Source organism: Micromesistius poutassou (assembly GCF_964030765.1).
Source record: "Micromesistius poutassou genome assembly, chromosome: 16".
NCBI lineage: Eukaryota > Metazoa > Chordata > Actinopteri > Gadiformes > Gadidae > Micromesistius > Micromesistius poutassou.
The window spans coordinates 10,381,147-10,408,369 of NC_140286.1; the positions used below are offsets into that span (position 1 = coordinate 10,381,147).

Here is a 27,223-nt window from a genome sequence, read left to right on the forward strand (position 1 = left end):
CGCGCTATCGGTCAGCTGTCTTGTTCGCTGAATGAAGCCAAACAGTGCGTGAGTATGGGACATATGTCTCTCTGTTGCTCTCCTTTATGATTTAATAGTTTAATTACGGTTCGCAGTCTATGTCCGTGTATGTATATTGATATTGTGTTTTAATTAGACAGCGGCGCTGTCGGTTTAGCAGCACCTAGCCTGTGTTCTCTGTCTTGCTATGCAGGTTAGCAGCAGGTCTTGTGATTATTTCCATCGCCGTCGTTGGGTAACCACCGTCCCTAAGATATCTGAGATATTTCACATAAACCCACTAGAGAGTCACGACGTTACTGTGTGAAATTATGCATTAATGTCGTTCTGCGACAGAACCGTGTCTTGTCGTGACATTGGCTCTGTTAGCATGACCTAAAATCTAATATCTCAGAAGTTAGCTAGCAGTACACGGATCATTCATCACAGTCCTGGGAGGGACTGATATCCATGTACAGAATGAACACTATATGTGATAAAATATCATTGCCTACTCATTTGCATTGTACGGTTTTAAGTTGGTGAAGTATTGATCTAGTAGACAGTTCTATGTAGTAAGCTTCACCCTTCACACACAATTTATTGAGGCTATTTTGTATATGTTGGATCTTCATCATGCAAATACATTGCATATATTGCATATTTTACAAACAGGTCATGGGTCTGGGATCCAAGTTCTTTGCAAGAGAAAGTGATGATGAATACAGTGGATCTAGAATAGTACCTTGAATGTATTATTCTTGTTGCTGATTTCACCTAGGTGAAGTTCCATTTTAAACTAGACCAAGACTGCAAGATCATCTAAGACAAGATGGACATCCGAGGGGCTGTGGACGCGGCGGTCCCGACCAACATCATCGCTGCCAAGGCAGCAGAGGTTCGGGCCAATCAGGTCAACTGGCAGTCCTACCTCCAGTAAGTAGAAACCAGTAACCTATACTATTCCACATAGCATGGCCCTTCAGTTATTGTTTAACTCATGATGGCATTGAACTTCGAGAAAACCAAAATTTTGTCTTCTTTATTCCATGAATTCTATCAGGCTATAGGTGTATTCATATAGCTTAAGTGCCCGATTTTGCTTGAGATTTGATTGCTCACATTCACCTCTGGATGCACACAGTCAACCCTAAAGGGGACGCTAGTGAGAAAAGGTAACAAATAGCTTGTTGGGAGCAGTAAACAGCTAGGCGTCTGGCTCAAAAACGGCTGTACACTTCAGCCAGGAGGATCTCCGCTTCCAGCCTGTGACTTTACAGTTGTTAGGTCATCTCCCTTCTGAAGGGCTGGTTCCCATTTTTTTTCTTCTGTTTAGCATGGCCGATTGAAGTACACACATTCTTGTGACATGGTGTCCCTCTCTGACTATGGTTTAGTACTTCTTAGTCGGTGCCTGTTGACTCACTATCTCAATGCTAAATGCTTCCTCATTATGGCTGTACAGGCATTAGGCATGGGCAAAATGATTATTTTCCGGGAACCAGTTCTTTCAGTCAGTTCCCTTCACTATCACAAATCGTTCGTTTGATTCGTTCGTTCAGTTCGTTCAGTTAAGTCATATGGTCTGTTACGTCATTTGGCGGGGAATCTCAGGTGTCTGGCCTCACCCCTTTGCTTTTAAATATGAGGTACGCCTGCAAATGGAGCCTTTAAAATCACCAGAAGGTCTCAGACGGTGACGGTGCTCGGGAACAGCTAATTCCTGTAGCATTAGCCTACGACACCGCTCGAGCATTACACGCGTGTGGTTTTAAGAAGAATAGCCCAAGCTGCCTCAACCACCATGAGAACGTTTTAGACTCTATCAATATAAAGTCGAGGGGAGACGAAGCTCTGTTTGTTTGTATCTTTCTTATCTTTTTACGTGACCATATTTTTGTTTTATGTAAAAAAAAAAAAGGAATCAGTTGTCTTCTTTTTGGGAATCAGTTCTCGTCGTTCACCTTCGGGATTCGTTCGTTCTGACCGAATTGTTCGCGAATCGCCCATGCCTAACAGGCATCCATGTGATTTCAAAGCAGAATGGACTTTTTTACAAGTTTATTTTTCTCCTTGTGCGAAAATGATGAAAAGGAATTTTATTTAATTGAAATATTCAAATATACATTTCACACTTCTATTGCATATTCCATTTGACCTTCCCTGGCTTTGTTCCAAAACTAATTCATACATCCTTGGATTCCTATTGCTCATTCATTATACCCTCAAGGAGACAAGCAGGAAGAAAAAAGTAGTGTTGAAATTAGTTAGCTGAGCTGCTTCATTTTATTTCAAAGTGACGTTGACTACTCATGATCTTGGCGAATCACAACATTAAGACTTGTATTTCGCCTTGTCTAATAACATAGGCCTGATAATCGTCAAATCGTCAAAAAGCTTAATACATATCAGGCAAGTGGCTACAAGGACAACATTTGGACATTTAGGAAGCGGCCAAGAGCTAACCACTAATGGAATGCAGCCTGTGTGTCTTTCTTAGAGAGGAACTTTTTACATATTTTCTGTGAGTGCAGTTAGAGTTGCTGTAAATGTGCAGTCCAGGGCCCAATAACTTTTTAAGGTATGTTTTCGACTGTATGAATAATCCTGCTTGGCCATTTATCTGAGCTATTACGATTGGCATAAAACTCGGAATTGTGAGCGAGCAATTATCAATTGTCAATGGATTTGTGCAACGTAACTTTGTTTTAAAGCTTTAAATCAGTTTATGTTTCAAAATCCATCCAACATTTTTGGTGTGAATATCTTTCATTGTTTTCTCCCAGGGGTCAGATGATTTCTGCAGAAGACTGTGAGTTCATCAAGAAGTTTGAGGTGGCTCACTCTGAGGAGAAGCAGACCATCCTGACAAATGAAGGCCATCAGGTTTTGTGAATTGTTCTTAATTATCTCTCTCCTCTATTTCTCATGGTTGCCTTCCAAATTGTTGAATTTGGTCTTTCTATTTACCCATTCTAAGAGTTTTGAATGTTTCACCTTGGTGCTAGAAAATGACTCACCATCCCGGTTTCTGAGATAGTTTCTCGAGCAAGATATATGTATATGACTGTGTGTTCTATGTGTTTTTCTTCATGTATATTTAAACCTGCACTATGAAACTTTTCTACTGCAGCTGTTTACAATATTGACAACAATCTGTACTGGGAACTTTCTCAACAATAAAATGTGCCTATCCATGAGTCAATCCAATCAGAGGAATCTTTCTCTTAAAATAGTTTCATTCTGGTCCACGATCTCAGACTACAGTAACTGTAGCTACAACCCAACCCACTAGAGGTTGCTAATGGCAAAACATACTGCAGGTTTAAAAATGTCATTCTTCACACCAGAGACACCTCGCTTTAATACATTAGCATACCAATAACTTATGTCACCATTCCTGACCAATCCATGTTATTCTTGCACCTATTGACCTTTGAAGTCATTAAGATGCATGCTTGTATTTCAGCTCATTTTGTTTTCCTCCTATGTGCTCAGTGTGCCAAGACCTTTCTAAACCTGATGGCTCATATATCCAAGGAGCAGACGGTCCAGTATATCCTAACCTTGATTGATGACACTCTGCAGGTAAGCACAGGCATCCGTTAATTCTTTGTGACCTACAGCACCTTATTCAAACACTCTCGCTTAACAGAAGATCTCTGAAAGGGTCTCTAGTTTTTTTTAGCTTTGTGCACATTTATATCTGGGAAATGGTTATACATTCAGACTTTGCAGCTTGTTGTTGTAGCTCAATGTATTGATACTTCATATCAGATATGATTGTAAAAGGTTTATGTGATGTGTGTGTGTGTGTGTGTGTGTGAGAGAGAGAGAAAAATACCTAAAATATTATTATTTGTAACTAAGTCAAGCACTTATAACTACGATGCCTACTCTGTACTTTTAAAACGGTTCTGGTGCTAAAACGGTTCTCGAACCGGTACATAAAAAAACGAAACCGCACACACTTGCATACATGCACGACTTGTTATGAGTTTCACATTAAGCAGAAAGTCAGTGGACACTGAGTTGAAGTTTAGGACTTAGCACACATTGTCACACACGCTGTTGAATAACGGTGTTTGCTAGCCTACTTGATATCCAAGATTTACGGTTGCCATTCAATTACTCGACTTACTCAAAGAGGAAAGGCTGCTGTGAGTGTTGTGACTAATAAATAGGCTAATTGTTAAAAAAATTAAAAATAATTACAAATAATAATTACGCGCTGAAAGCAGGCAGGCACGCAGCTACACTTGGGTTACACTTGGCATTATGGTTTATATGTTTGAAAGCCGTGACACACTCTTTTACCAGTTGGCCTGTTTAGAAGGGCAACATTGAAAAGGGTCCCGTCTGAAACAGTGTCGCGCAGCGTTCCGAACGTTGTGTCATCAAATACACCGGTGTGGCGGTATATAAAAAATCATAATGAAAATACACACCGGTATTCGCTGTGAACCGGTATACCGCCCAGCACTAACGCAAGTTGACGCCGCAACATCATGGGGGCGTTAAAAAAAAGTCAGGCACCGAAATTTGCGTTCTTATTCGATCTCGTTACTACCGTTTACGTCGGAACCGGTGCCCTACTGAAGTTTCAGTGCTCAACCCTACTTATAACGTGAAGTCTCCAGTGTGATAAAATCCAAAATGAAGGCACTGTCAGACCTTGCGCTCGTGAGACAATAGATCACATCATTTTGAGATTATTTTCTATTGAATAGATTAGATTAGATTGGATTTTGATTTTGTTGTGCGTGATCGAAGGCCCTTTGTCCGCATGAGGAAAGTTCAAGATAGGCTGTAAGAGTAAACATTTTGCGCTAGGCTACTTCAGGAGTTCATTGAATGAGAAATCTGTGATTTTATTTTCATGGATAAAAACGTTTCAAAAGTCCCCCAAATCACAACCTGTACATACACATACATGAGCCTTCTTCTGAACTTCCTCAGGAAAACCATCAGAGGGTGAACATCTTCTTCGACTACGCCAAGAAGACCAAGAACACGGCCTGGTCCTACTTCCTGCCCATGCTCAACCGCCAGGACCTCTTCACCGTTCACATGGTGAGGCCACAGAACCAAGCTGCTGATGCCCAGCTTACTCATGTGGAGGTCCTCCCCACGGCCCTGACACGGTGCTCGGCCGTGCCGTGAGATAACACACACCCACCCGCATGCACGCACACACAGAAAGAACAACCATTTAAGAATATGAGATGCAGAATTACATCACACATTGTAGTGTGTATATCTGACGCATTCTCAGTCTCTGAAACTACTGACGTGGTCCATGTTCAGTTTGCTGATTCAATAATAATAATAATAATAATAATAATAATAATAATAATAATAATAATAATAATAATTAAAACTGCGCGCAGTGATGAACGGGACCTCGCGCCGGCTTGCAGCCGCCACTACGAGGTCCCGTTCATCACTGCGCGCAGTTTTAAAAAAAAATCGCGCCGGCTTGCGGCCGCGTCACGTGCCGTCGTAACATGTGTGCTGGCAAGATGTGCACATGTTAGGACCGCACGTGACGCAGCCGCAAGCCGGCACGAGGTCCCGTTCATCACTGCGCACAGTTTTAAAAAAGCGCAGTTTAAAAAAAAATTCGCAAATTTATGTAATCTGTAGAAGCAGAGGTGCCCTGTGGTGTCCTACTGATTGTTTTGACATTAACATGTAAGACCACATTTAACTGAATTACATGTTGTAACAACTTTAACTAACATTATTAACCCTACATCAATGATCCGATAAATTCCCTAGGAGGAGTTAGTTGAAATACAAGGCGAAAAAGTGAAAGTATTCCATTCAAAATGGCCAACTTTGACAGCACGCCACGGCCATGCCCTTCAATGTACAGTCACAAATAGCACGATTTTGTTTCAGCACCACTTCATGACTGTACTGACCAATTTTGAAGCAGATCCGATAAATTCCCTAGGAGGAGTTAGTTTAATACAAGGCGACGGATTTCAAAAATGGCCAACTTTGATGGCACGCCACGGACACGCCCTTCAACGTACAGTCCCAAATAGCACGATTTTGGTTCAGCACCACTTCATGACTGTACTGACCAAATTTGAAGCAGATCCGATAAATTCCCTAGGAGGAGTTAGTTCAAATACAAGGCGACGGAATTCAAAAATGGCCAACTTTGACGGCACGCCACGGACACGCCCTTCAACGTACAGTCCCAAATAGCACGATTTTGGTTCAGCACCACTTCATGACTGTACCGACCAATTTTGAAGCAGATTCGATAAATTCCCTAGGAGGAGTTAGTTCAAATACAAGGCGACGGAATTCAAAGATGGCCAACTTTGACGGCACGCCACGGACACGCCCTTCAACGTACAGTCACAAATAGCACGATTTTGGTTCAGCACCACTTCATGACTGTACTGACCAATTTTGAAGCAGATCCGATAAATTCCCTAGGAGGAGTTAGTTCAAATACAAGGCGACGGAATTCAAAAATGGCCAACTTTGACGGCACGCCACGGACATGCCCTTCAACGTACAGTCACAAATAGCACGATTTTGGTTCAGCACCACTTCATGACTGTACTGACCAATTTTGAAGCAGATCCGATAAATTCCCTAGGAGGAGTTCATTCAAATACAAGGCAAAAAAGTGAAAAAAATTCAAAATGGCCGCCAAAAGTGAAAATTAGAAATGCAAATAGCCGACTTCCTGTGGGGTTTGGGGCATGGGTCCAAGAGGCTTTTCTGTAGGTATGGGCACATTGTACGTGAATACTGAGTTTCATACATATTGGTGAAACGTGGCGCAGGGGCTGCTTTTTAAAGTTCCTGTAGGGGGCGCTACAAAAAATAGAAACACGAATTTTGGTATGTGAGCTATCGGCAGCAGTTTACACGTGTGCTGTGAATTTCATATTCATAACTATTACGGTGTCCGCAGAGTGATCGACCCTCCTCTGGCGGCCATGTTGTTTTTTCAATCGACTTAATTTTAATTGAGCAGTTAGAACTTTGGTACTTAACGGCCACTGAGTTGGTCCCGCTCAAATCAAACATTGCGTCTATGAACTGTGGCTATTTTAGTAACAGGCCACGCCCATTTCGAAGCCACGCCCCATTTGAAAAATTGTTGACTCTATCTTGTTCAGAATTTGATTCTGAACAACTTTAGTAGAGGGGTCCAAAGTCCTAGGAGTCCAACTTCATGTAGATATGTGCAATTTACTATTTTCGGGGTGAAAAACACACCCATTTCAGAACTCAATGGCTCATGGGTACTTTGAAATTTATCCTACAGACTAATCCTTAAGTCAGATTGAAGATAATGGGCCATAGATGATATATGCCAAAGGAATTTTGTCAAAGTCTAAAAACCTGGGATCCTTGGGGAATTTACTGTTTTTAACTAAATTCAAAATGGCGGGAAATCTGGCTACCGGAAGTGCTAAGTTAGTATCTACAAATTTGTTCAGCATGAGGATTTGCATATGTGTGCAAAGTTTCATGAGTTTAGGTCCAACCGGTGACGAGTTATGCTTGTGCAAACGTTGAAATTTTGGCATAGTTGGTATAGCGCCACCTAGGGGCGAATGTGAATTTGAGGGCTAGAATATCAAATTTTTCACCAGTCCCACAAAATGTGCCAAATAAAAATGAGTTTTCGAATATGTGCAGGGGGGGAAAAATGCAGTCGAAGTGGCTAAAAATAATAAGAAGAAGAATAATCATGAGGATTTCAATAGGGTCCTTGCCAAGTTTGGCTCGGTCCCTAATAACGAGCAGCGTTTAAGGTGCCAAGCCTGAGCCGACCGCCCTGCTGAGCCGACCGCCCCGGCACGGACACGCCCTTCAACATACAGTCACAAAACCAGCAAACCTAACCCTACCGACCAATAAACCATCAAACCTAACCCTAACCCTACCGACCAATAAACCATCAAACCTAACCCTAACCCTACCGACCAATAAACCATCAAACCTAACCCTAACCCTACCGACCAATAAACCATCAAACCTAACCCTAACCCTACCGACCAATAAACCATCAAACCTAACCCTAACGACCAATAAACCATCAAACCTAACCCTAACCAGACCATGACGCAGTCCATAAACCTAACCCTAACCTAACCGTTAAGTTTGATGACAATTGGGTTAAGTTAACCCTGCCTTTTGGCGCCAAGTTAATTTTTGACGATTTTTAGCCTCTGGCGGCCATGTTGTTTTGGCAATCAACTTCATATTAACCGAGCAGTTGAAACTTTGGGCCCCAACAGCCACTGTGTCGGTCCCGCTCAAATCAAGCATTGCGTCTATGAGCTGTGGCGATTTTAGTGACAGGCCACTGTGTGAAATTCCATTAAAAGTGGCCAACTTTGACGTCACGCCACGGACACGCCCTTCAACGTACAGTCACAAATAGCACGGCGTTTATTCAGCACCACTTCATGACTGTACTGACTAATTTTTAAGCTGATCCGATAAATTCCCTAGGAGGAGTTCATTCAAATACAAGGCGAAAAAGTGAAAATTGCCACGAGAGTGAAAATGACAAATGCAAATGGCCGACTTCCTGTGGGTTTTGGGGCATGGGTCCAAGAGGCTTTCCTGTAGGTATTGGCACGTTATACGTGCCTACCGAGTTTCATACATATTGGTGAAACGTGGCGCAGGGGCTGCTTTTTAAAGATCCTGTAGGGGGCGCTACAAATATGACAAACACGACTTTTGGTATGAGAGCTACAGGTACCGGTCTACACGTGTCCTGTGAATTTCATATTCATAACTATTACGGTCTCCGCAGAGTGTAAATTTGTTCAAATTTGACGATTTTTAGCCTCTGGCGGCCATGTTGTTTTGTCGATCAACTTAATTTTACTTGAGGAGTTGGACCTTTGGACCCCAATAGCCACTGTGTTGGTCCCGCTCAAATCAAACATTGCGTCTATGAATTGTGCCGATTTTAGTGACAGGCCATTTCGATGCCATGCCCTATTTGAAAATATGTTGCGTTTAACTTGTTCAGAATTTGATTATGAACAACTTTTGTATTGGGGTCAACATCATAGGAGTCCAACTTGATGTTGATATGAGCAATTAACTATTTTTGCGGTGTAAACCACGCCCATTTTAGAACTAAATGGCTCATGGGTGCTCTGAACTTTATTGTACAGACTAATCTTTATGTCAGATTGATGATAATGGGCCATAGATGTTATGTGCTAAAGGATTTTTGTCAAAGTCGAAAATCCTGGTATCGTTAGGCAATTTACTGTTTTTAACTAAATTCAAAATGGCGGAAAATCTGGGAACCGTAAGTCATAGGTTCTTGAGGCATATTTGTTCAGCATGTGTATATGCATGTGTGTGCAAAGTTTAATCAGTGTAGGTCAAACCGGTTACGAGATATGCTTGCGCGAAGTTTGAATTTTTGGGCAGTTGGTATAGCGCCACCTTTGGGCCAATCAGTGTAATATTTGCTGTCTGCTAATTTTGGGGCAACCTCTACGCGTCTAGTGAGTTTCGTAAAAAGCGTGCGATCAGTGTAGGCTCTGTAAGTCAAACGCGTCGGAATAAAAACATTGAGAATTACAATAGGTTGCCTTCGCACACTTTGTGCTTGGCACGTCAAACGCGTCGGAATAAAAACATTGAGAATTACAATAGGTTGCCTTCGCACACTTTGTGCTTGGCACCTAATAATAAAAAAGTAGTATCACCTAGTTATATCTGGTTTATATCAAATACTGAGTGGATATCACTAATGAGCTCTTTGCTCAACGTATGCTTGTGTGACAGGAAGGGTGGTTGTGATTGGATTCGTCTAGCTGGGTCTCGCACTCCTAGAATGCTGTAGTAATCAAAAATAATCAGAAATGTTTTCCCCATTGAGTCTTCCTCTAATCTGCAATGAACCGTTTCCAATCATGAAACAACGTATCAATAATTCCTCGCAAATCAGCCTCCCCACTTTTCGCCGACAAACAGGCAATTTGTTGCCCCGATGACAGTCTGTCTGCCAATCTTTTACCACGAGGGAGCCCACCTCACAGCCCAAATGCGAGTACTGGGGAGAGGCCGGCACCCATGCAGCTCAAACAACACCACCAGATGGCACCCAGCAGCCCCACGTATACTACCCCATGCAGACACTTTTTACTTGTTTCTAACGGCCCCAGAAGTCCCACAACTCATACAGGATCATTCTACCTTTTTCATGGGATGATTCTTTTTTTTTTTTCAATGAGGCTCCTGTGTATCTGTGAGTACATGTGTGTCTGGTCAATTTGCCTTCAGCTGAAGTTGTGCCGGTTCTGCCTGCATCAAGGCTGAGGGGAGATCACAGAAAGCCCTCGACTTCTGTTTTGCAACAGAATTGTAATTTGGTGGCGGAATTAGTAGGTGCAGCGTAGAGGACGAGGGATGATTTGCATGTTGATGGGGGTCGTGGCTTTTCATTGTTTCTTTATTCCTTATTTTGTCAGGCAATAATGAGGTCTGTAGGGTGACCTTGTGAATTGATGGGCACCCCCCCCCCCAATTCTTTTAGGACTCTCCACTGCCTTCCTTTCACCCGTGGTTCAATGAACATACAAATCAAATTGAAATAGATGTTTGTTTGTCGTTTAACGTGGTATGAAAAATGTAATTCGTTATGTGGTTTCAGAAGCTGCTTTTTGTCGATATAGTCTAAATTGTCAATAAGTATTGTCGAACTCTGGCAGTCAAACAGTTTATGTTTAAATGTTTTCATATGTTTATGTTGGGTCCTTTCCTTTTTTTCTGTAGGCTGCAAGGATCATTGCCAAGCTGGCGGCCTGGGGGCGTGAACTGATGGAGGGAAGTGACCTCAACTACTACTTCAACTGGATCAAAACTCAGCTCAGTTCCCAGGTAAATGCAGAGCCATGGGATTTGAGTGGGAACATAACTTTTAATCACCAGCCTATGATTAAGAAAGCAGACCACGATATTAAACTGTAATTTCAGCATCAATTCCTTAGTCATCAATGCAACCAGCCAACAAATGATGTTGACTACACAATTTTGTATCATGCCTCAACTTCATTGCAGTTTGAATGATCATAGGACCTACAGTGGAGGAAATAATTATTTGATCCCTCACTGATTTTATAAGTTTGCCCACTGACAAAGAAATGAATGGTCTATAATTTTAATGGTAGGTTTGTTTTAACAGTGAGAGACAGAATATCAAAAAGAAAATCCAGAAAATCACAATAAATATAAAGCAGCGTTTAAGGTGCCAAGCGTGAGCCGACCGCCACGCCACGGACACGCCCTTCAATGTACAGTCACAAATAGCACGGCGTTCATTCAGCAACATTATTCAAGTGTACTGTCCAGCTTTGAAGCATATCTGATGAATTCCCTAGGAGTTTGTTTGTTCAAATACAAGACCACGGAATTCAAAATGGCCAACTTTGACGGCACGTCACGGACACGCCCTTCAACGTACAGTCACAAATTGTACACGTTCATTCAGCACCATTTTTTGACTGTACTGACAAACTGCGATAAATTCCCTAGGAGGAGTTCATTCAAATGCAAGGCGAAAAAGTGAAAATGGCCGCCGAGAGTCAAAATTTAAAATTAAAATAGCCGACTTCCTGTGGGTTTTGGGGCATGGGTCCAAGAGGCTTTTCTGTAGGTATTGGCACGTTATACGTGCCTACCGAGTTTCATACATATTGGTGAAACGTGGCGCAGGGGCTGCTTTTTAAAGATCCTGTAGGGGGCGCTACAAACATGACAAACACGATGTTGGGTTTAACTTGTTCAGAATTTGATTATGAACAACTTTTGTAATGGAGTCAACATCATAGGAGTCCAACTTGATGTTGATATGAGTAATTAACTCTTTTTGATGATTTTTTGCCTATGGCGGCCATGTTGTTTTGCCAATCGACTTCATTTCACTTGAGCAGTTGGAACTTTGGGCCCCAACGGCCACTAAGTTGGTCCCGCTTAAATCACAACATTGCGTCTATGAACTGTGGCGATTGTAGTGACAGGCCACGCCCATTTCGATGCCACGCCCTATTTGAAAATATGTTGGGTTAATCTTGTTCAGAATTTTATTATGAACAACTTTTGTATTGGGGTTAACATCATAGTTGTCCAACTTGATGTTGATATGAGCAATTAACTATTTTTGCGGTTTAAACCACGCCCGTTTTAGAACTCAATGGCTCATGGATGCTTTCAATTTTTGTCAAGTCAAAAAACCTGGGATCCTTAGGCAATTTACTGTTTTTAACTAAATTCAAAATGGCGGAAAATCTGGGAACCAGAAGTTATAGGTTCTTGAGGCATATTTGTTCATGTAGATATGCGTGAGTGTAGGTCAAACCGGTTACGAGATATGCTTGTGCAAAGTTTGCGTTTTTGGGCAGTTGGTATAGCGCCACCTTTGGGCCAATCAGTGTAATATTTGCTGTCTGTTAATCTTGAGTCAACCTCTACAGGTCAAGTTTCATAAAAAGCGTGCGATCGGTGTAGGCTGTGTAATGCAAATGTGGCGGAATATAAATAATAATAAAACTGACAATTACAATAGGTTGCCTCACACTTTGTGCTTGGTACCTAAAAATATATAAATTGATTTGCATTTCATTGAGTGAAATAAGTATGTGATCAACCATAAAGGATTCTGGCTCCCACAGATTAGTCCTTTCGCTTTAAGAAAGTACTCCTGTTCTCAACTCGCTACCTGTATAAAAGACACTTGTCCACAGAATCGATCAATCAGAACCAGACTGGAATCAAACTCCAGCCGCTCTATCATGGGCAAGACCAAAGAGCTGTCTAAGGGCATCAGGGATAAGATTGTAGACTTGCACAGGGCCGGAATGGGCTACAAGACCATTGGCTAGAAGCTAGATGAGAAGGTGACAACGATTCGGTGCGATTATTCGAAAATGGAAGAAGCACAAAATGACAATGTCAATCTCCCTTGGTCTGGGTATCAATGATCATGAGACAGGTGAGGGATCAGCCCAGAACTACACAGGAGGAGCTTGTAAATTATCTGAAGGCAGCTGGGACCACAGTTACCAAGAAAACCATTGGTAGCACACTATGCCGTAATGGATTAAAATCCTGCAGCGCCCGTAAGGTCCCCCTGCTCAAGAAGGCACATGAACAGGCCCGTCTGAAGTTTGCCAATGAACACCTGGATGATTCAGAGAATGCTTGGCTGAAGGTGATGGGGTCAGATTAAACCAAATTCAAGGTCTTTGGTATCAATTTATCGCGCCGTGTTTGGAGGAAGAGGAATTATGACTATGACCCCAAGAACACCATCCCCACCGTCAAGCATGGAGGTGGAGGCATTATGTTTTGGGGGTGTTTCTCTGCTAAGGGCACAGGTCGTCTTCACCGCATCGAGGGAAAGATGGATGGGGCCGTTTACATGAAATCCTGGCTGACAACCACCTTCTCTCAGCCAGGACACTATAAATGGGTCGTGGATGGGTCTTCCAACACGACAAGGACCCAAAACCTACTGCAAAGGCAACAAAGGAGCAGCTCAAGAAGAAGCACATTAAGGTGGAGTGGCCTAGCCACTCGTCTCCAGACCTTAATCCCATAGAAAATCTGTGGAGGGAGCTGAAGCTTCGAGTTGCATAGCGACAGCCTCGAAACCTTAACGATTTGGAGAGGATCTGGAAAGAGGACTGGTCCAAGATTCCTCCTGAGATGTGTGCAAACTTGGTCATCAACTACGTCTGACCTCCGACTTGCCAACAAGGGTTTCTCCACTAATTAAATTATAAGCAATGTTTTGATAGGGGATGAAATACTTATTTCACTCAATGAAATGCAAAACAATTATTATATTTTATTTAATGTGATTTTCTGGATTTCTTTTTTGAGATTCTGTCTCTTACTGTTGAAATAAACCTACCATTAAAATTATGGATCGTTCAATTCTTTGTCAGTGGGAAAACTTGCAAAATCAGTGAGGGATCAAATAATTATTTCCTCCACTGTACATTTAGTTTTTGAAGTTGGCATCAAATTATCTTTATTTGTTTTGTACGCACTTCATATTTCTACATGTAGCGAGCTTCTTATTTAGAGGGATATCGGCATCTTTTAAGGTGATAGCGTTAAAAACAATCCTACGGCATTTAGAAATAACAATATGAAGATTTGTCCTGGCTTGTTGTGATGCGTTTCTTGTTTTGATGTCTGATAAGTTTCAATTATGAAGCACTTTGCAACTCACTGGTTTGGAGTAAGCACAATTATTTATTTTGGTTTTACCTAGTGTCCTTAACATAACGTGGCCTATTTCATTCCCCCACAGCTCCATATGAATCCTGTTTTCTCTGAAGTGAACCGGGGGATTTATTTATTATGTCTTGTATAAGCGGCGCTGCTACTGAATGTTGTGAGATGTTTAAGCCATCTCTGTGGTTTTTTTGTTTTGTATCTCCTGGTAGAACCTTCATGGTACAGGCCCAGAATCAAGCCTTGGCGCAGGGACTATTTCCCCCAGTGAAGTGAGTATGAATGGAGTAGGTCACCTTAAGAGGCCAGGATGCTTCCCCCACCCCCCCCCCCCTCCTGCCCCATGTCCTCGATGGTGGTGGGGAGGGGAGGGTCTGTGCAAGCTGGCTTCTGTGGGCTCTCTTCGACCTTCTCCCCTACACTCTCTCTCTCATGCTCCCATCCTGTCATTACCACCTCATTCTTCTCACTTGTATCTCCCTCCAGCTGCTTTCCCTTTGGAGCCCCAGGCTTAAGTGAACCACGAGTACGGCACAATCACTGCCAAAAATCACGAGAAACAATTACTTGGCGAGCACGGGAATAACACAGCCGTGTGCCCCAATGCGAGCCCCTCTCTACCTGCGTGGTATTTATCTGCTCGCCAGAGCAATAATGTAGCTTGCAAAAAAGAAAATCATTCATTGAGTGCGCACATGGAGTGACACACCAAGAAACCGCTCGCAAATGATGACTTTGCCCTCGTGCTCGCTAGTATTCTCCCTACGAAGGTAGTTTTGATAACTTTCTACAGACAAATATAGGGTATCAGAAAATACTGAATAATTAAAAGGTTAGAGCACCCCATCCCACTTAGGGATACAATGGCCATTGTCAGCTCCGCCCACTCAGTGCTAAAAGGAAAACCTTGGCTGAGCAGAAAAAATATCAGAGCGAGCAGGAAAGCACGAGAGCAATGACAGCATTTGTGCCCACAGTGGAGTCTGTTCTGTGCTGCTTCACTTAATTTTTGCCTGCTCAATTAATGATTTCCTCTTTGCAGGCTTTATGATCACTCCCATGGGCAGAGAATTACCCTACGCGAGTGCAGGAAAAGTGCTCTCTATAATAGTTTGTGTGCACGGATTTGTCAGTTGTGCGTGTGCAATTTTCTACACAATTTTTTGCCAATGATCTAGTGCAGCAGTAGTGCTTTAGTCTGCCAGATCCAGTGTGGAAGTACGCATTTAGAGAGCATGGTGTTGGCTGCCACCGGTTAGGCTGTGGTGCCCAAGTGCAAATTGCATGTCTTTATGTCAGTGCTCCCTAATGCTTAATTGCCTATAGCGCATGCATAGACCCCACTTTGGCCCAGAAATACACGGAAACCTCGACAAGGGAAATTGCAGCAGCATTCGCCGCTGCAACGGCACAAGTAGTCTCTTTTCATAGGTCTTTAAGACGGCATTGATTTACTGTATAGCTGAATTCCCAAAAACCTTCTGATGCTATGTAATCAACTTTGCACTCTCTCTCTCTCTTTTCTCTAACCAGTTTCTCCTCTTTATAGACAAGCCCTCCTTCCTTTTCCCTTTTCCGCCTGCCAGACCCAAGTTGTATGCACATTAATTTAAGCCTTTCTCTCCTGCCAAGCTGCTCTACTCTAATCTCACGTTTCATTCACGATTTCTCTTCCTGCTCAGGTGTGCTGGGACCTCCTCCTTCCTCACACTCTCTCGTGTCTCTTGTGTGTATCTGCCTCTATCTATGTGTGTGTGCGCAATCTAGCATGTGTGGACCCTTGGGCGCATGTGCAATGCCTTGTGTCAGGTCGGCAGCGGGAATGCGTTTCACAGACATGGTCTTAATCACTTTGTGCTGTCTCTGCCTGATATCCACCTCACCCCTTTCTCTGGAATGGTCTTGCTCTGTCGACACTAAACATTTGACCAAAAATCACGTTCTGCCTGTCTCCCGCAACGAGCACCTGCACCGAGCCCGCCCATTCATTCTTTGTGTGTGTGTGTGTGTGTTTGTGTTTGTGTTGCGTTGCAGAGCTCCCAGTATGTCCAGTGTGTGGCCGGGTGCCTGCAGCTCATGCTCAGGATCAATGAGTACAGGTTCGCCTGGGTGGAGGCTGACGGTGTAAACTGGTGAGCGCTACAGAGTTTTAAGCATTTTGCAGCCAACCCTCATTGTTACTGAGGAGGTGTGTCAGGATAAATGTTAAGTGTTTGAGCGATTCACAGAGCACTTGCCTTTTTTTGAAAAGGGTGTTTGTATTAGTTGGACAGGTGCTCAAGTATCATGCGTGCATACGCTATAACAGAAGCATAAACACAATTCCACGGCCAAGTTTACTTGAAAAGGTACTTTTTACACATGCATTGTGCTGGGGAATCAATACCACTTGAAATTGAATTGTGAATATCTGTATCCCTCTTTGTAAATTTTGGGTTATTCTGTGTGTGTGTGTGTGTGTGTGTGTGTGTGTGTGTGTGTGTGTGTGTGTGTGTGTGTGTGTGTGTGTGTGTGTGTGTGTGTGTGTGTGTGTGTGTGTGTGTGTGTGTGTGTCCGTCCGATCAGCATCACGGCTGTGCTTAGCAACAAGTGTGGCTTCCAGCTGCAGTACCAGATGATCTTCTGCGTGTGGCTGCTGGCCTTCAGCCCCCAGCTCTGCGAGCAGCTCCGGCGCTACAATGTAGTGCCGGCGCTGTCCGACATCCTACAGGAGTCCGTCAAGGAGAAGGTCACCCGGATCATCCTCGCTGCCTTCCGGGTAAGGCGCCCGTCTACCCCAAATATCACCATTCAAGATGGAGCGGGCGTAGGGGCGGTGGGTGGGTCTGACCCGCATGCGTTTGGTAAATGGACTGCATTTATATAGCGCACTTCTAACCGCTGGCCACTCAAAGCGCTTTTCAATATTATCCAACATTCACCCATTCGTGCACACATTCACACACCGACGGAGGTGTCAGCCATGCAAGACGACAGCCAGCTCATCAGGAGCTGGTCAGGGTGAGGTGTCTTGCGCAGGGACACCTCGACACTCAGCTAGGAGGAGCCGGGGATGGAACTCGCAACCTCTTGATTCACATGCTGACCCTTATGTTTGGACCAGCCATCTCTGCTCGTGTTTTGTGCAGGTTAAGACGTTTGTTTGTAGAACACAAGGTAATGTGTCACGAGCGAGTCGTGCTTTTGTGTCCATATCCGTGCGTTGCATGTTTTGTTTCTAATTATCCTTCACTGTCATCACAGCAAATTCAGTCCGTGATGACTCCTTTCATAACAAAGTGAGGCCGGCACAGCCACTTTTACAGACCTTAATACAATTGTATAAGGATGTCACGTCAGTGATGCACGGACAATGGCTCAGGGAGTCTGTTGGGTATTAAGTGTAGTCCTAAAAGCTGTGCTCGGTTCCCCGCTCAGTTCTTTGCAGGTAATTAATTCTTCCTGTCCATGCCTCTTGTCAGGAATAAATTAGAGGCCATGTTACAATTTGTCCCTTTCTGCTAAATGGATATTTTATTTGCTTATTTGATGTCTACGACTGAAAACGTAGGCAATCAAAAAACAGCCAAAAGTTAATATAAGCCATGACACACACTTCCAAGGTTTGGTGCTGTTTCACACACCAGCTCCCAACTCCGTAATTATACGTCACATCATTACATCAGACTAGTTATTTTATACAAAGTACTATATCCGGTTTTTAAGAGAGGGTTTCAATTTAAGAGAGACTTGTTGCCACTGGTCATGAGTGTGTGTGGCTTATTTTAATTGTAAATTAGCATTTCTATGTGTTATTGCCAAAAGTTTGCTCGGCTTTTCAGTAGTCTGTGTTGGTGGTGGCTGGGGGTTTAGCAACCAATAATGTAATAACGGCCAATAACGTAATAACTGCCAATAATGTAATTTAAATGTAATAAAGCCAATAACGTAATAAATTGCCAATAATGTAATAAAGTTGTTGAGCCAATAATGTAATAACATGTTACGTTATTGGCTGGTTATTACGTTATTGGCCTTGTATTTAAAAAATCCTTTGAAAATGTAATAACTGAGCCAATAATGTAATAACTGAGGTATCACTTTATTTTATTTTCAATTTCTGGAGAGAAACTGTCACACTTAGCCTTAATATTGCATCTTGCAACACATGCTTAAATATCTGGTCACTTTGGATTCATACATAACTCTTAGGGTTTCGTTATAGTGTACTGTGTATCCAACTCCGTGACCACGCAGAGTCGTGTGCCTTTCGAAGTTCTGCGTTACAGTTTTCAGTACAGTATTGCAATTCACCGCTGAAACGCTAGGGGCTGCGGGAATGAGACGTTAGCTGACCAATGACAGCCCTGCGGTCTCCATCGTTCTGAGTGTCTACGGAGAGCACTTTACGCAGTATCATAAACTGAGCTTTACTTTTACTCTGGGATTCTTGAAACGGCCAGAACAGTGTTGGGGCTAGCCCGATCTGCAGAGCGACATTAGATTGCAGATTCGGTTGAAAATGTAATAACTGAGCCGATAATGTAATGATACATAAATATGGCTGCAGCGCCCCATTAATATTATATATATGATATTATATGATATGATATTATCATATCATACTCCTGTATAATCATAATCACCAATAATCAGAACCTGAATTTTGTCTGATGCATATGCTCTAGATGAGGCTCCTAAACTGATTTAATGCACACGTTCATCCACATATGCACAACCATGTGGTTCTGAAGAAATCTGTAAATGCCATAAAGACAATTTCACCAAACTTCCTGTAATTCCAGAGGTTTTTGCAGTTATCTTATGTGCTGATGTGTCAACATGCCTCACATCGGAACCCAGTGCTCCCCACTGCTTAATTACTGCCATTGTGTGATTTAGATTTATGTTGATTGTAGTACTGTAGTTTATTTCAAGGTTTCGCACACAGTTATTGAGAATGCAATGATTAACATGAATCATATCCAGCTTCCTTACCCCAAATCAAGTTCTCCAGTATGTGTCGATCATGTCTTGACAAATTGAAATACAAAGTTCAATCTGCCTCAGTTCTGCAGTGTCTAGTGCATCCTCACAGCAGAGCGTGTGCGCTTTTATAATGCTGTTTCATCATGGCTCTGCCCGGAGTGGTGTTTTTCATTCTCTACCGTTGCTTAGTCTATTTGACTCTGTGTGTCCGTGTTTGAAGCTTGAAAGACCGGCCGGGCTCCGGAACAGCCATGGAATCTGCTTACAATGAGGCGATTGCAAGCAGATTCACCCAAGTGCAGTCAGCTTTTTTTCTTTCTTCAGTTTAGTAATATAAATGTTGCATTAGAGGCATGAATCTGAATACTCCACCTTTAAGATAAACCTTTTAATCCATGCACTGTGAGAAAACATCTACATAAATATCATTGTATTTTAACCCCACTTTTAATCCCACTCACAATTCTATGGCTATTCTGAACTCTGTGCAGTGGATATTTAGAGACTGTCATTATAGCATTTGAATCGTTTTGCAGTGACTGACTTCTGAGCGCTCTCTCCCTCCCAGAACGTGCTGGAGAAGTCCGGGGAGAAGGAGACCCGCCAGGAGTACGCCCTGGCCATGATCCAGTGCAAGGTCCTCAAGCAGCTGGAGAACCTGGACCAGCAGAAGTACGACGACGAGGACATCTCGGAGGACATCAAGTTCCTCCTGGAGAAGCTGGGGGAGAGCGTGCAAGACCTCAGGTGACCGTCAGACTCCTCCGGGGCTCGGACTCCGCTAGTCGTCCTCTGCAGCACTTTGTTTGCTCGATTCCGTAACCCATAGGCTCTTCTTTGAGACTTGGATTTGAGAGAAAATGTATTTCTTGATGCCTTTATGCTATTTTGAAGCTTTTTATGCTCCCCTTTGTCTTGAATTGAGTGAACCTGCACTGTCTTGAACAAACTGCACAGTTTTAATTAATAGTTTTAAAGGTGCAGTGTGTAGAATTGAGTGGCATCTAGCAGTGCGGTGGCAGATTTCAACCACCTAAATCCCCCCCCACCCCCCACCCACCCCTCCCTTTCCAGCGTTGTAGGGTATGCTACGGTGGCCTGTACCGCTCCAGATTATGAAATCGTCTTCAATTGATGTATTCATTGCGTTTAGTTATTTAGTCATAAGTCAGTAAGATATGGATTATGTGAGTTAAAAACGGCTCCTCTCTAGAGCCTTTTGTCCGTTCTGGGATACTGGTAGATACTGGTACAGGCTCCATGGTAGAGGACCTGCCCCCAAGATCGATGTAAAGGGCTCATTTTTGGGTAACGAACACAACAATTCTTATTTTCATTGGATTGCATTTCATTATACTGTATCAATTATAGCATACTTACTTACGAATGTGACGTTGCATTTCACTAGTTGAGACTCTATTCTAAAAACTGCACCTTTAACACTAAGTGTGATCTAAGAGACTCACGTGCACCGTTCCTTCCTCCCCTCTCTGTTTCCGTGTTTGTCTTTCTATCCGTCAGCTCGTTTGACGAGTACAGCTCCGAGCTCAAGTCGGGCCGTCTGGAGTGGAGCCCGGTGCACAAGTCGGAGAAGTTCTGGCGGGAGAACGCCGTACGCCTGAACGAGAAGAACTACGAGCTTCTCAAGTAAGATTATTCACATTGCCCGTAAAACAATGTTGTTTTTTTCAAATATCCTACCAGACCAAACGCTAGACACCAATTTGTTTCAATTTGGGAGAAGTTGTGTCACAACTTCCAATATTTGTGACATTTGTGTCACAATATTAAACCATAGCCTAATACTATTTCCTCCATGTGACCGGTGTGTAGTTGAACAGTAGCCTGTTTCAATGAGACATGGCAGGAATATTGCTTTTCAGCCAAACCCTACCTGTAGCGCTACGGCTACCATGCAGGGACAATGCCCTGGCCTTGCCGGCGGCGACCTGGTCCAGATGAAGCAATTTCATCAAGCAGAGAATTACATTAACACAAGATCTCAGGCTGGAAAACAAATCAGTGGGGGGGGGGGGGGGGGGGACTGGGACTATGACAACTGCCCCCAGGTGATGGAAGAACACTCTGTCTCTGTCGCTGTCTCGTCTTTAGTGTCTGTGTGTGTGTCTCTCTGTCTCGCTCTCTCTCTCTGATTTGTGTCTGGCTGTCTCTGAGCACCTATTGATCTACGTATATGATTTATCTTGTATGTGACCAGAGTTTGATGAGAGGATTGTATTTAGCATGGCTCTACTGATGGACACCTCTCAATCCTCCCCCTGCCTGCACCCCAGAATCCTGACCAGGCTGCTGGAGGTGTCCGACGACCCCCAGGTCATCGCCGTGGCAGCCCACGACGTCGGTGAATACGTGCGCCACTACCCACGCGGGAAACGGTACGGTTGTCTTGTTTCCGCAGCGGTACCCCATTCTCAGTCCGATTTCACTCGCACAAGAGCTTTGTCACAGCTTCACCCTCAAAAAGGCCTCCCAGACCCGCACCCTATTGTCAGGCTTTTTTTAAATAAAATTGTCAAGAAAAGGTTTGAGGCTAAATTAATTGAAATATATTGCACCTGCTGACGGTCTCCCGTGGTCGTCACAGAGACACCGGCGTGAATAGTTTAGTCGTCCAATCAATTTCAAATCAATTTCTTTTGGAAATAAAAATGTCTGCCGGTGTGCAACGATTACCTCGCTTGGCTGAGTGGTGGTTTTCACGACGATGATCAGCCCTCATAGCTCTCCTTCTCAGAGTCTTTAGAGAGTCAGAGTCCAGTGTCAGAGTCCAGTGTAGTGCTCGCGTTGCTAAGAGCCATCGTCCCATAAGTTGAGGCGGCCACGGCCACATACATGTGTGACTCTCTCCCAGCGCACACCTGAAAGTTTCCCATTAGTGACTTCTGACCCACTTTACCGTACACACGATGCATCACCGTGCGTCCACCGTGGCTCAGTCTCGCTCTCTCTCTCTTGTCACCCCCTGTGCAGAGTGATCGAGCAGCTGGGAGGGAAGCAGCTAGTGATGAATCACATGCACCATGAGGACCAGCTCGTCCGCTACAACGCCCTGCTGGCCGTGCAGAAGCTTATGGTCCACAACTGGTATGTACTGTTATGTGGTGGGAGCTGGTATGTACTGTTATGTGGTGGGAGCTAGTATGTACTGTTATGTGGTGGGAGCTAGTATGTACTGTTATGTGGTGGGAGCTGGTATGTACTGTTATGTGGTGGGAGCTAGTATGTACTGTTATGTGGTGGGAGCTGGTATGTACTGTTATGTGGTGGGAGCTGGTATGTACGGTAATGTTGTGGGAGCTGGTATGTACGGTAATGTTGTGGGAGCTGGTATGTACGGTATGTTGTGGGAGCTGGTATGTGGTGGTAGTGTCGTGGCAGTTCCCTTTAACAGAGATTGCGTCTAGGCCAGATGAGATTTCCCACTGCAAAAAAGCACACAATACATTGGAAAGCAATTATCCTAGGTTTAATGCATGCATACATTAGACTCCTCTCTAGCAGAGTGAGTCCAGAATACAGTTTGACAGGGTTATTTATTTTCAGATCGTTATAGTTTCAGATCCTCCCTATATTGCAGATGTCAATAATCAACTCAAGTGATGTTTACCCAAGACACAGAGGTGCCTGTGTTTTTATCAAGGAGTGCCTAAGGGGATGTCTTCTCCTTTGTGACCCGTTTACCCAAGTACGAAGGTTAACACTATTGGTTGACTCTAAGGAAGGTAGGCCGGCGACCCATAGAGAAGGGAAGGTGGGACCGCTGACCACAGCACAAGGGCATTGATTCTAAGGAGGAAGGTGGGACAGCTGACCAGAGCACATGGGATAACATTTTGACGACATCGCTCACTCGTGAGGTGGCTGAATCAAGCACAAAGGTCAATGAATAGTCGACTCTGGAAAGGCAGGATGGCAAGACAATACGTGAAAGGAAAGAACAAGGCCTAAGTTATAAAAAACAAACATGTCGATTTTTCCATAACAGTAGCTGGTATATACAATAATGTGGGTATATTAAGGATATTATGTATGTGGTATGTATGTAGGGGTTTCTGCTATGCATGTATGTATGTGGTGGTAACCTGTGTAACTGGTGTGCTTCCATAGTGGTAGTGGAACCATTGTCAACCTGGAGGGTGGCATGAGTCAGCCTGATAATATAGCCTACCTCTGAATTCAGCTTAGAGTTAATTTGACTGGACTTTACTTTACTTGACTTTATTTGCCTTTTCTCTCTCGAGTTGGTTTCCTGTCTCCGGGGGACTCTTTGTTCAGCTCCAGAAAGCCGCTCTCCGCACAGTGCCACTGTCAAGGGAACGCTCTCATTGGGATGCTGGCCATGGCCTTCTGACTCGAGCCAAGTGCAGTCAGGCCTGTTTTCCGTTTGTTGCCTTTGTTGGTCCGAGATAACAACTAACAAAAAAATAGGGGAAAGTCAGCAGCTACTTTCTGGTAATGTTTTCCTCAAACAAAAGCCCTGTTCTACACACAAGAAATCCAGTCCCTCCATCTCCTGCTTCTCTCAGACTGTGAAGGCTGAGACACCGCAGTAGAGGATGAGCGCAGTGTAATGCGTCGACGTCCGTTGTACATGCATATACCGCCCTCGACAAAATCTGAAGGATGCGAGAAAAAAAAGATGGAAGAATTTATATTATTTCCTATTTATATTGGTATTTTCTCACAGTGCAGGGATTAAAAGGTTGTTTTTTTTTAACAAGTTTATTTGTCATATGCGCAATAGAACAAGGCGTATGAGTCATAAATGGCCATGGAGTGCTTGAATTGCAGGGCGTCCAACACTGCAGCATGTAACAAATAACAAGTGCAAATTAAATACAGATGTACAGATAAAAGAGACACTTAAAATGCAGTGCCGGTGTTCAAACAAGGATCTCCCCTGCCACACACGACATGCATGCATACATATCTGAAGCTACAAGAGCTATTCCGTTTTTATGGATATTGATGCATAAAATTAATCAATTTGTTATTACTGTTTTCCTATAGAGCTGAATATTTCTGACCAAATGTCAAATGGACTGAAAGGGCAACACAACGTCCTTGTGGATAATTTGCACGCTTTGCCATCATTGATGGATAGGAAGTGCCGGATTGATGGAATGATTGATTGCATGTTGAATATCGTTCTTCTCTCTAAAAGCTCAAATTGAGTCACTCCTTTTTTTTTCTTTGCTTCCAACCTTGTTTTCCCCATTAAGTGGGCTTTGAGCTGAACACTCAAGGACCTCTCAGTTCTTATCAGTTTCCCACTCAGAACGCCGCAGAACACCTCACGCATCACCTTGTGTGGGCTGTCGCTGCTTCTGAAAGGCTCCTCTGATACTCCTTCTTAGAAAAGGATCCTGATGCCATGACAACTGTAGACATTGAATGGCTATTTTTCACCATCATCATGTCTTTTCGAGCAGCCTCCAAGGAGAAGGTTTAAATTTTTGAAACTTTTATGCTTAAGTTTTAAGTGCTTCAATGTTGCGGTCGGCAATGAACCTGGTGGGCTTCTTAAAGGCCAGTGGGTGCATTGGGGAAAAACATTCTGGTTTCGGTTCATGTCTTTGGTCGGAATCTTCCCCAATTGATTAGAAAAGGAAAATACATAGACGTTATTTCTATGCTTTGTTTGTTCTTCAACGTGTTGATTGTTGATTGTGATTTCTCTCAAAACTCTGAACTAGGAAGAAGTGAATAGCAGCTCTATGTATTATCCCATCAACGCCATAGCGGTCGACTTAAAATCAATGTGCAGTTGGCTACCTAGTCATTAGAAAAATAACCCAACGCTAAAGAGTGGTTGTCTTTGTCATACCTTGTCGTGTTTCAAGGTTTGTGAGGCTTTTAAATGTAATGTCCCTTGTACCTTTGGGTTGTATAGTAATGATTCTATGATAATTACTAATTAGACCATTTGACTGAATCTATCATTGGCTCCGCAGCACATAATACAAAAAAACAAGGTCCATGTATTCTATGCTGTGCTATGCTTGTGTGAGCCTTTTGAAAAACATGGAAAAAAATTGACCTTTTATGTTTTAAGATGGGAGATCTGTAAATGCCATATATAGGACACCTGGCAATGTGACATTTAAGCATGATTCTATTTTGTAATATCAAGGCTAAAAATACTATATATAAATATCATCTGATCTGCTATTTGTAACTCATTTTAAGGCAATTCAATTTCTTTCAATTCCTTTCAAATATTGCATTTCCTAACCCTAACCCTCGTCGAGCCATATATCTGCAAATATGTGGACATTTGCAAATATTCTTTATCTTTTTGTAGTTTGTCGAACATGTAACATCTCCGGGGCAGGACGTAAAACCAGCGGTCTCTCTCTCCCTCCGTGTGTTGCGTCCCATTACTTATGCATGTTGTTATTGTTGTGTTTCCTTCACAGGGAGTACTTGGGAAAACAACTACAGTCCAGCGATCAGCAGCAAGCCCAAGCCGTGGCAGCGAGGAGCTGAGTGAGCAGTCGCCATGGATATTTATGTGTAGGGGCGCCGCCGATGACTGTGTGTTTCTGTGTATGTGAAGAGCCCTCATTGTCATCGTAATTAGCGACCGTTTATTCATTCCATATCGTGTGGGGAAAGGCAGGGAAAGGGGCGTGCACCCTCTCTCTCCCTCTCGGTCTCTCTCCGACTCGTCTCTCTCTGGGCTCTGGTTTCTGGATATCAGCCCCCCTCGTGCTATTGTTGTTGTGCAGTGATTGAAGTAGCACTCGATGTCTGTGATGATCTTAAAAGGTTAAAAAGAGTTATTTAAGTCTTGTGTATATTTGTGTGCGTTCATTACAATAAAGAAGCTTCTATGGTACGTCTGTGTGGGTGTTTGTTTACAGTCCAAGGTGTGGTGTGGCTCTATTTACAACACAACACGACACAAGGTTTGTGTTTTAGTCGACTGACACAGCCTAGTGTACTTGTGAAAGTTGCTTTCGCAATCTCTGGATCCTCAAAGATGCAACGGCCTATTTCAATATTGAGTTTTACAAAGGTGGTGTGAATATAAAATAACTTACGAGAACCACTTCATCAATCTTATGGGAGCTGTTAAAATAAACCCCCAGTAGTCTTGCCAAGTAAAAATAAAGATAATGAATTTAATATTAATAGCCAAAATTATGTGTCCTTGGACATGTTATTTGTTATGCAGAATATATTTAAATCCACTCAACAGTGCCGCTGAAGTGCATCTGATTTAAAATCTGAAGAGGGAAGTTGTACTTTTTTTTCTGAAAGGGAAAAAAAATAAATTGTTACAAAAAGATGTTGCTGAATTCATTGAGTTGTATCCTTGATTAAACTGCAGGATACATGTCTCATAAATTGAGTATCCTCAATGTGATTTTAAAATAAATATATTTGAAGGGAAACAAGTAATTGTCTTGGCAAATAAATCATTAACTTTTTACTACATGAAAATGTATGAATGAAGGAGCAACTAAGTTTGAAAGAAAAAGATTGGAAATTAATTAGCGCTCTAGGGATTTGATGCCTTTATGGCTTTAATGCTTGATCCCGCCCCCACACCTGCTGTGATGTTATTGATTCCAGTCCGTCTGGGCCCATGCAGACTTGTGGCTAAGCAGCAGCCTTCAGGGTACTCCACATCCAGCTGTCTAAAAGCTATAAAAACACAAGTCAGTTCTCTCCTTCCAACAAACCTTCTGTTAATCCTCCCTAGAAACTGTTTGACTGCAACTGTCATTCCCCAAAAGTTATTGTTTTTTAAATTTCATTCGATAGTTGGGTAATTGTGAGAGGTTTGGAGAGGCGGGACATACACACAGTCAATATTTATGTAAAGCATTACCACCTTGCTTTACCGCCTGGCATCCACCACTTTGGTTTGCTCTCTGAGTGCTATTTACAGTAGCCAGCCAGCCGCTTGTCCTCATGCACACTTAGAGAGTGAACCCTGGACCCTGACATGCATCATGAGGTTTCC

The 27,223-nt window shown here is 43.1% G+C and overlaps 1 protein-coding gene across 2 annotated transcripts; it reads left to right on the forward strand.

Moving 5' to 3' along the window:
- On the forward strand, nucleotides 1–26,089 carry atp6v1h (ATPase H+ transporting V1 subunit H). Of its 2 annotated transcripts, none has more exons than XM_084480676.1 (14): nucleotides 1–44; nucleotides 782–936; nucleotides 2,787–2,886; nucleotides 3,499–3,588; nucleotides 4,960–5,073; nucleotides 10,792–10,896; nucleotides 14,472–14,531; nucleotides 16,294–16,391; nucleotides 16,825–17,017; nucleotides 19,796–19,974; nucleotides 20,749–20,874; nucleotides 21,522–21,623; nucleotides 22,219–22,332; nucleotides 25,668–26,089. In XM_084480676.1, the coding sequence occupies exons 2-14, from the start codon at nucleotides 833–835 to the stop codon at nucleotides 25,735–25,737; spliced, it is 1,455 nt and encodes a 484-aa protein (XP_084336802.1). In that variant the 5' UTR covers nucleotides 1–44; nucleotides 782–832; the 3' UTR covers nucleotides 25,738–26,089. The 2 variants fall into 2 exon arrangements, with proteins under 2 accessions (XP_084336802.1, XP_084336801.1); XM_084480675.1 differs by having other exon boundaries at nucleotides 11–48.
- Nucleotides 26,090–27,223: the final 1,134 nt, after the last annotated feature.